Here is a 10,022-nt window from a genome sequence, read left to right as displayed (position 1 = left end):
CTTATTATTTCCCCCACTTTTTTACATTTGTCTATTATTTTTCTTTGTTTTATTCTTCATTTTGAACATATATATATATATATATATATATACGATCTTCTAAAATTAGCAAACACATTTCTTAAAAGTGAATTGCAGTTTTGAATGTTAGGCTTATTACCCAATATGAGTTTATATAAAACCTTTTTCATAATTAATGTTCAATTCAATAATAATGTTCAATTCATAAATATTGTTCAATTCATAATCCTAAAGAATAAAAATGGTAAAAAAACAAAACAAATAAAATAGAGAACGAGCACTTCATATTAAGAATGGTAGGCTTGGTATAATAACCACGCTTTTTCGAAATGGTGAAATTTTTACATGCTGTTCCTTGTTATTGCTTTTCTTTTTTTTTTTTTTCTTTGACACCAAAAATATTTTCTTGAATAATTTAAAAAGATTATAGTTATATTTCCCCAAATCATTTGTGCAAAATTTAAAACAGTTGCGAGTAAGAATGTTCTGTAATTTAAATCGCAGTAGCATAAATTGATGCTCGGCATAAATTATTTATAAAAACTACCTTTAACAGTTTCTTTCTTTTTTAGTCCAATAGATGAAAAGGAGGCCAAAAATAACAATGATATTCCACGAAATGATTCAAGCTTTTTAAATGTAGATATAGCAGAACTTGAATACTCACCTAGTACGAAAGATCTCGCTGATGCCCAACTACACCATATACTTTCCGATGCCATGTTCAAACCACCAAGAAAAGTATGATTACAAAATATTACTTCCTATACTACCATAATAATGCTGTAGTTATTAGTTTATTCACATTAGTTGATATTAAACTGCATATATTACTTTCAAGTTAATGAAAGAGTTATTCCTTTTTCAGCGATTTCGCTAGACTTAGGAAACTACGAGTTTTAAAAACCCAGGACATCCAAATTTCTGGGTCTCTGTTTAAAACGCGAATTCTTTACCCCTTAATCTTATAAGATTTTACCTATTAATATACACATTCATAATGATTCTATTACGAAACAAAACTAAGAATTTTAAAGCAAGAAATAAATTATATTTGAACAATCAGAGCTTTTAATTCGGGATGATCATGAAGGAAAAGCAACAATGCTCAGAATTTTTCTAATTTTCTTTAGCTGCTAATAAAGAAAAAAAACGCTTTTTTTTTATGTATATATTTATGATTTGATTGTAATTTTAAATACATGCTATTTTTTTTCCATGCTGGTGAAATACGCGTCCCAGGTTATGCCCAATGACTTATTTTTTTCTCCCCCTCTACAATTTCTGGAGTATTTAACGTGCTATGTAGCACGCAATCGGAATCACAGATAATTTAATCAGTAAATTTTGTAGCTAATTTTATAAAGGCAAGTATTGGTGTGATTTATCAATTATTTTAAAACCATATTCATGTAAGTTCTCTTTACAGCGATACATTAATCGAAATTCAATATATGGTCGCAGCAATGATCCCACCAACGATTCACACCAAACAAGACTCCAGATGCGTCATATGATTGACGAACGAATACCTCACCGAAGACTCAGCAGTCACACTTATAGTCACGCAGTTCCTCTGAAATCAAGCTTGGCCAATAGCAATAACACTCAACATGGTGGTAGCAACTCGGAACGAAGTTTGGGTTCCAATTCTTCAGACGGGACCAACACACGAGGTCTTCTGAACGGAAAGAAAAGTACGTTTTAAAACTGGTAGTTTTTTTTATTTATTTTCACCAAACCTGTTACATCTAAAGTAAATTTCAAAAAAAAAAATTTTTTTTTTTGGGCTTCAGAATATTTTTTTATTTATTTCCAATGAGCTGCACAATCGGTCTTGCCGATGAGCAGACCTAGTGTGTTCTCCAGGGGTGGTATCCACTCTTTCAGGACCACCACAATGGGTGAGATACCGTTGGTCATGTTAATTTGGACGTCTAGTTTCTGCCACACTAGATGGCAGCACCGAGACTCTATTTGGATGCTGAAGTGCACTAGGAATTTAATTTTGCCGGAAATGCCAAGAGCCAATAAGGCACTCCTGGGATCTTTTACATGCCGCATAACCATACATGGCCGCTGAGGATTTTCTGCATCCCGAAAATCCGGTGTCTGGGCCGGGGATCGAACCCGCAGACTTGAGCTCAGAAGGCCAACGACAAACCAACTGCGCCATCCAGCCAGTTGTTTCAGAATATGTAATGTGTAAAAATGGGTGAAATACTTCGCAGTTCAGGAAAGTAAACAAGTTGAATAAAGATGTCCCACCTACGAGACTGAATTAAATCAGTTTGATCTTCAGCTATCAATAAATTGACTGCGTCTTATATTGAGCCGTCTTAAGAAAGAAACAGTACCTCAAATTAAAGATACTGTCTTCTTTCAAGACGGCAGTATACATTTTTTCTTTTACTTTTGTTGTTATTAGCAATCAATTGATGATGAAGCTAAAGTACCTTCAAATAACGTCAGTTCAGAAATCTTTAAGGAAGACCATTTAAAGACTAGAATTTTTAGATCAAAAATAATACTGTCTTGCAAAAAAACAGGTTTTTTTTCTTCAAGTATCTTTAAATAATATTTGTTGAAGCAATTTTTCCATACCCGATTGCTAATCAAGGCTAATATACAGTATGCCAAGAAAAAAAAACGGACCACACTGAGTAACTTGGTTTAATGATCAATCTTTCAGTTCCAGAACGCAATCTTAATGGATCGAGGGGATTACCTCAAATATGCTACAAAATAAGCAGACAGTATTTTAAATTATGAAATCAGACTTAACATACTTCCTCTGAATAAACATACCTTTTTTTTCTACGGATTCGTATTTCGGACACCGAAAATATAAAGGAATATAGGGGGTAGGGTTTTATATAGGAGGTAAATCGAAATTTAATAATACGACGTCTTAAAATTCGATTTCTAAGGAACTATACAACCGAATTTATATTTTGCCATGTAAAATTACATACTTTAAAATGACGTAAGCAATTGCATACCTTACAATTCGAAATTTTCCCGCTATTATAAAATAAAATAATAAAATTTAATTATATTTACTAAAATGTATTTTTTGCATGGAATTATCTTTGAACAAACGAATTTTATAATTGAGTGCAAAAATTCTTCAATTCGCTTAAAAAGTTCTCGAGATATTGGCGAAATGGATACGTAAAAATATAAACTTCGAATCACTCTCCTGACCAAATTAATGGGGACCATATTTACCAGATAGACGCTACCACCTACATTGTCAAAAATCCTTATCCACCGAAAAAAAGGTATGTTTATTAAAAGAACGTACGCTATTGTGTCTTATTTCTTAATTTAAAATATCATCTGCACAAATTAATTGGCATACTTGAGATCTCTCCCTCGAACCATTAAGATTTAGTCCTAGAAAGTGAAGATCCAATCATTAGATCAAAAGTTATTCAGGTGGTTCATTTTTTTTTTTNTTTTTTTTTTTTTTTTTTTTTTTTTTTTTTTTTTTTTTTTTTTTTTTTTGGTGCGCACAGTGCATTTGTTTTTTTTTTATACTTTCTAATAAAGACGTGATAGACTTTAAAACTATCAAAAAAATTTTCCAACCTTATTATAGAAATTATTTTTATGCGTTAACAATTTTATGCATCGAAGCAGCAGAAATAAACATGAGAATATAAATGAAACGCTCAAACAAGTTAAACAAGTCAAAAGACGTGTTATTGCATAAAATTCTCTAGTGAAAGTATTTTATATATTAGTAGCAGCACAGGAATTTGTTCACTTCATATGCGCATTGCCATTAAACTCATCCATCACCAGTAACAACAGTTATTTAGTATTTTCCATCTGTTGCTAGTTATTTCTCCTGATGTTGTGTTCTTCAACGAATTAACAAAAAGACCGGGATAGTTTGGTTGGTAGGTTACTCGGCCCATGTCCAAGAGTTCGTGGGTTCGATGCCAGCCGGCCGAAGACTCTCCGTGTAGTAAATTGTGACTGATGCACGTTATATCTGTCGAGTCGCTAAGTCCTCCATGTTCCCATAACAAATCAATACCTCTGGGGGTACTGATCCAGGAGTTTCCTTGTCTTCTGGATTGGTTTAAAATTACAAGGCTACGGAGTTGAACATTAGTAGTCGTAAACCCAAAAATTGGGTCGGCTGTTCAACGACGGATATATATATATATATAAAAAAAGAAGAAATAAAACATTTTTAATTTTTTTCACTTTTTAGAAAATACTCATCTTCCTAAATTGCGCTTCAGTGTTGCGGATGATCCTTCTTCAGAGTACGATTTACCAACTCCTATGCCTACTCAAACGGGTACGGCCATGGATGAACCTTTATCTAACTACAGTTCTCTACTAGATGTTTCTTCCACCTATGATGATGATGGTATCGTTTTCACAGCTCATATTCGACCCTGTACGCCGTTACCACACCCAGAAACAAAAGCCAAAGGTAAAGCCCCGTTTGTTGTTTTTATCTTGCAATTTATTGTTAAAAAATTGCCCTGATTGTCAAAACTGAAAGATTTTCATTATTTAAATATCAAGAGTATAAAAACCGGTATAAATCCATTTAAATATTGTGTAGGCACCTAAGGTGCGATGAAAATTAGCGTTTCATTTATTTTCGCTGATAAAAAGGGATTTGTGTACAATGGTTATAAGAAACCAACTTTCTTATATCGGAAAAAATTTCTAAAATAATTTCATTTTATAAATAAAGAATTTAAAAATTGCTTACATTACAGTTATGTTTACTGTTTATAATTCACTAATCTACAATTTTGGCCAATCGGCCTGAAAAGTTTCAATGACTTTAATGAAGATGCCTTTTTAAGCATTTATAAATTGAATTAATTTTTTTCAGATTTTGCACAGGATTCAGATAGCAATGATGACAGTATTTCACTATCAGCTCCTTCAAAAACGCTGACGGAACTCACCCTACCTTGGAAACGTGACGTCGAAACAGGAGTAGATGAAACAGAAAAATATGTTATTCGCCAGCAAGAATTCCCGTCTTGGATAGAAAATCGCGACTATCACTTACACAGTTCACCCACCAACACGCTCATAAGTCGACTCGGGAATAATTCTAAGAGAGTGAGTGCCCCAGCTGTGTTCGACATTTTCAATGATGAAAATTCGCAAAAAATAGCCAACGCGAGGAGGAGCAGTCAAGATTCCATATACAGCGACGCAACTGCAACACGTCGCAGCAGCAGCGACGACAGTATGTTGCCTAGTTCTTCCTTCAAAGCTACAAAAGTAAACGTAGAACCTGCCGTTACTAAGGACGTCGTCATTGAAATCAATGTTAATGGCAAAAGCCCACCCATTACCATGCTCAATGGTAAAACCATGGACGAAGATAATCCAGACAGTCAGGCAACTAGGCTGTGAATTGTAATTTAATAGACTCTCTCTCCAGAGTTCAGCTAAGTCATTCATTGTTGAAAAACTATTATTTCAACCCGAACTGTGCAGAGTGAAGCATTGCTACAGTTCTAAATGCTTAGTTCCACGCCGTTTGAAATCTGGATTTCAAACAAAATCTCTCAACGGTGCTGTACTTTTTTTTTAGTCTTAATTTAAAAAAATGCCCACTTAACCATCGTGAATGTCGTGACAATAATCTAACTCAAAATTGTAGCTTTTATTTATAACTTGAGCATAAAACATCGATATAATTTTCCTGGTACTTTTTGTATCATATTATGAGGATTTAAAAATGAAAAGTATGATCACATTAGCAATTATTTAACTATCAATAACTATTTATCATTTCATATAAAACAATTCTCAGGTAAAACAATTATATAATATTATAGTGTTATACTTTTTATAGTTTTAAGTCTGGCTTAGCACGTTTTTATAAGAGAAAATCATGAAAAACAGAAGCTATCGTAAAAGGTTGTTTAAAATAATAAAGAAGACAAAAAAATAAGGACCACAAAAAACTTTGATCGCTGATCATGAGATTTGGCAATTGGAAAACACACTATTTTAGAAATCAGCTTAACTTCGAATATTTTCTACTTCAGTTTCTAAGAAGGGAAATGGAAGAGGGATAACAAAACAAAGCGCAGAAGAAGATTATACGTACAAATTTAATTTTTTAAAACAATCAATTCTAGAGGGAAAAAAAGTTAAGATGTGGCATAAATGCATGCTATATTTATTTATATTGTGCACTCCATATACTCAGGATTTCAGAATTGGGTTAGTAATTAAAAAAAAATTAACTTTACTGTTAATTATAGTATTTATACTACATACAACACACAATATAAATCATTTTTCTAATCTAATGTTGTTAATAAAAATGTTGGTATACCTAAATATTTCCTCAAGGATATTCATGATTTAGGGTTTCCAAATAAAAAGTATGAAAAAGTGTAAAAAAATTTTTTATAATTTCTACAATTTTGAAAAACATAAAATGTGAAAATTCGAAATACTTTAGAACTTATCATAACTGTCTACGCCATCTTTTTACAAACTTGGTAGATAAAAATTATTATTAATAATTCTTAGAAGGGGAATTAGATTTCAAACATAAAAGCTCTGTAAGAAACTATTTTTGAATTTTCACAGCAATTTTTTTGTTTTTAAGTTAGAAAATATGAAATAATTGTTCAAAACTTACTTCTTACCATTGCATACTCATATTAAATCTCTAGCAAAGTTAGAGAAAAATTACTTATATGAATATGTGGATGATATATTTACAGGATTTTTAATAAAACCAATATTTGGGCACAACCATGATAATTATGTCCTAGCTCTTTGTTCCACAACAAAATATTTACAACAGAAAGAGCTTGAAATCATTAATCTTAATAAGTTTCTAAATTAAATTTTTTTTTTAAATTTTTAAAAAATTATAATATTTTATTATCAAAATTAACACGGGAAATAAATTGAAAGGGTTATCAAGAAAATATTTTTGAACTAGGGGCCCCATAGTACCCTGTAGCTTGTTGTTTCTTTGCAAAAAAAAAAAAAAAAAAAAAAAAAAAAAAAAAAAAAAAAAAAATTCTACTGAAGTTATAATTGCGAAACGGTTAATAAGATTAGACCGCCTTTCTAAAAAACTGTATCTTAAAATGTAGCTCAGAATTACATTATAATAATAATAATAATAAAACAATTCTCTTAGTTTTAAACTTTTGAATTAATACAGGATAAATACAGGAAATTGACTTGAATAATTACAGTAAAATAACTTTAAATGAGGATACAAAAATATTTATAGAAAAACAATACTTTTATGATGATGATGACAACCAATACAATATAGAAATGAGTGAGGAAAAATTGGATCTTGCCACATGATTTTCAGCCAATAAAACTAGAACACCATCATTACATTTTTATAGATAGTAAGATATTACCAATTATTATAATTCAGCCGATCTTTGATATTGCCATAACGATATTGAATCATACAATATATTTCATTGTATGCTAGGAGCATAAAAGCGGGTACCTTAGGGCAGTGTTCCCCAACCCCCGGTCCACGGACCGGTACCGGTCCGTGGATCAAATGGTACCGGGCCGAAAATATCTGTGTTCCATTAAATTTTATTTATTTAAAGAAAAAAAGGGGCCCCCGAAGGTAGTGACATAATTTTTAAATGTTTCTAATGTATCATTGTCTCCGATTACCCCCAGATGGAACCGTCTCATTGCAAAGAAAGAAGCTCAGGGTTCTCATTGATTTAACGTTCTAGTAAGTTAAAATGTTAAATCACTTTCTTTTTTGGTGTAACTGTATTTTATTTTAAAGGTATAAAATCAAAATAATCTAAAATATAAACAATCAATGCCCCCCCCCTCAGTTGGCNCCCCTCCCCTCCCGTAGAGGGCCACAGTGAAATTATCAAACGTTGACAGGTCCGCGGTGATAAAAAGGTTGGGGAACACTGCCTTAGGGTACCTTTAATTATAAGTAATGCTTTTAAAATGCTTGAACGAGCTTGTACCTTTTATTTTTTAAAAACCATTTTAATTAATATTAGTAGGTACATAAAAACGAGCTTTATTTGCAAAAATCTTTCGAAATACATTTAAAATAAATATAAAATATTTTTCTGGAATGAATTTTAAAAGAATTTGTTAATTTGTAAAAGTTATTAAACAATTTGTAAGTATCATATTAACAATATTCAGATTAAGAAAATCATGAGTTTCTTACTTAAAATTAACATAAATTGTGCATAAGCCATAAAAGTTTCAAGATATAATAAAGGGAAGGAAAAAAATTTTTTCCTTACCTTTCAGTTTCTTATTAAAAAAAACAATCTGTAAACGTGTCCAGTATCTGTAAATCTTGTCCAGTTCCATAAATGATTTTATATTACTTTTTGTAACTATTGTTCTAGAATGTTGTTAAAATTCCAGTCATACTTTTTCTCATGAATTTCTTCTGTTTAATCAATGTGAAAAGTTTTTATCTAAAGAGAAAAAAAATTTTAGAACGCAAAGTTGATGGTCTGTGTACCATTTTTAGGGAAAGTAAAATATTTGTGAAATTGTTCCAACGTAATCTTCTAATTCAATGAAAGCTGCTTGTCAGAAATGGGATTTTCTTTAGAAGCTGGAGATATGTCAGAGTATGCAAAAAATCTACTCCAGGATTCAAAACAATTTTCTGCTTAAGTTTTTCTCACTTTAAATCAAAACTTTCATTCTCCATTCTGCTACTGTAACCATGACAACTGATTTTTACTAGATAAAAACGAAAGTGAAGATCACATAAAATATTTTCGGTAAGCAAACGATATTTAACAGTATATAATTGGGTATAATATAGCCTACGTCACATGTTGTGTTGTTCCTACTAAATTTAACCCATGAACGGCATTTTCTGTGAGCCTAACTTCTAGCCACAAATAAACAAACGAAGTGTTCGATCGTTTAAATAGCTGCTCGCCAGATTTTATTGCATTATAAAGAAAAGTTATTGAAACTAAATAAACAACAACAACTAAAACAAATAACAACAACTACTAATAACAATAACTAAATAAACAACAACTAAATTCCATTCGTTTAGCATTGCGTCATATGCTGTTCCTACTAAATCGAAGTAGTTGTGTTTTTTTCATATTATACCCAATTGAAGGTAATCAAAACAATGGAAATTATCGTTTGATAATTTTTATTTTATTTTATTGATTTTAAAATAGCTTTTGAACAATTTTAAGAATTTATTGGGTATTTTTATATTTAATTTATAAAAATACAATTTTAATCGGATTTAAAAATTAATATAAATCCTATAAACCGAAATCGTTTTTCAACTTTACATTTTGAATCTTTATCATTGAATAGAATTAGAGTTCTTGCATTCAAAGTCTCTTCAAAATTTTCTGAATTGGAGTAAAGAAAGAGAAAGATAACAGTGTTTTCCCTCACTTTCTTACTCCATATTAATATCATGTTCGTTGTATGAAGCTCTTTTTCATTTCGTTTTTCATTAATAAAAAATTTGACATAATACCAATTCTAGACACCATAGTTTATAAATCTAAGTTTTATTCAAATTAAATAATTAAAATTATCGGCATAATTTTAAAGAACATAACAAGAAATATGAAAAAAGTAATAAATTATGTTCACCAATTCAATAAAACCTCTATGTTAGAATTTCTTTAATTTAAAAGTAATGATTAAAAATAAAAAGAAAGAAAATTATATTTCTTATCACCTTTTTCAATTTTTTTATCACCTGGAAAAGAATCAATTTTGAGGAAAACACAATTTCTAACAAAACTTGAAACAACTTAAGAGACTTAACTTACAAGTGCCGATTTTTAAATACAAATTTTTAATGAAATAATTAAAAATAGGCATATTTTAAAATAAAATGGCTTAATGTGTAATTTTTTAAGTTACACATTTTTAATACAATGCAAAATATTAATTAATATTTTTTTTTCTTTATACTCCATTTCCCTATCTAACAACACAGGAAAAATTGATTTGCCAAA

General features: G+C 30.4%; 1 protein-coding gene across 3 annotated transcripts in view; it reads left to right on the top strand.

Annotated features, from left to right (window-relative positions):
* LOC107448946 (Na(+)/H(+) exchanger protein 2) overlaps nt 1–6,672 on the top strand; it is a 142,129-nt gene extending 135,457 nt beyond the window's left edge. For all 3 annotated transcript variants that reach the window (XM_071182245.1, XM_016064324.3, XM_016064339.3), the window contains exons 9-12: nt 594–762; nt 1,451–1,718; nt 4,250–4,477; nt 4,892–6,672. In XM_071182245.1, the coding sequence (XP_071038346.1) occupies nt 594–762; nt 1,451–1,718; nt 4,250–4,477; nt 4,892–5,427 (1,201 nt within the window). In that variant the 3' untranslated portion in view covers nt 5,428–6,672. The remainder of the gene's footprint in view (nt 1–593; nt 763–1,450; nt 1,719–4,249; nt 4,478–4,891) is intronic.
* The last annotated feature ends 3,350 nt before the right edge of the window (nt 6,673–10,022 follow it).

Source organism: Parasteatoda tepidariorum, chromosome 6, assembly GCF_043381705.1.
Source record: "Parasteatoda tepidariorum isolate YZ-2023 chromosome 6, CAS_Ptep_4.0, whole genome shotgun sequence".
Lineage (NCBI taxonomy): Eukaryota > Metazoa > Arthropoda > Arachnida > Araneae > Theridiidae > Parasteatoda > Parasteatoda tepidariorum.
This window is presented reverse-complemented; position numbering and strand designations above follow the sequence as displayed.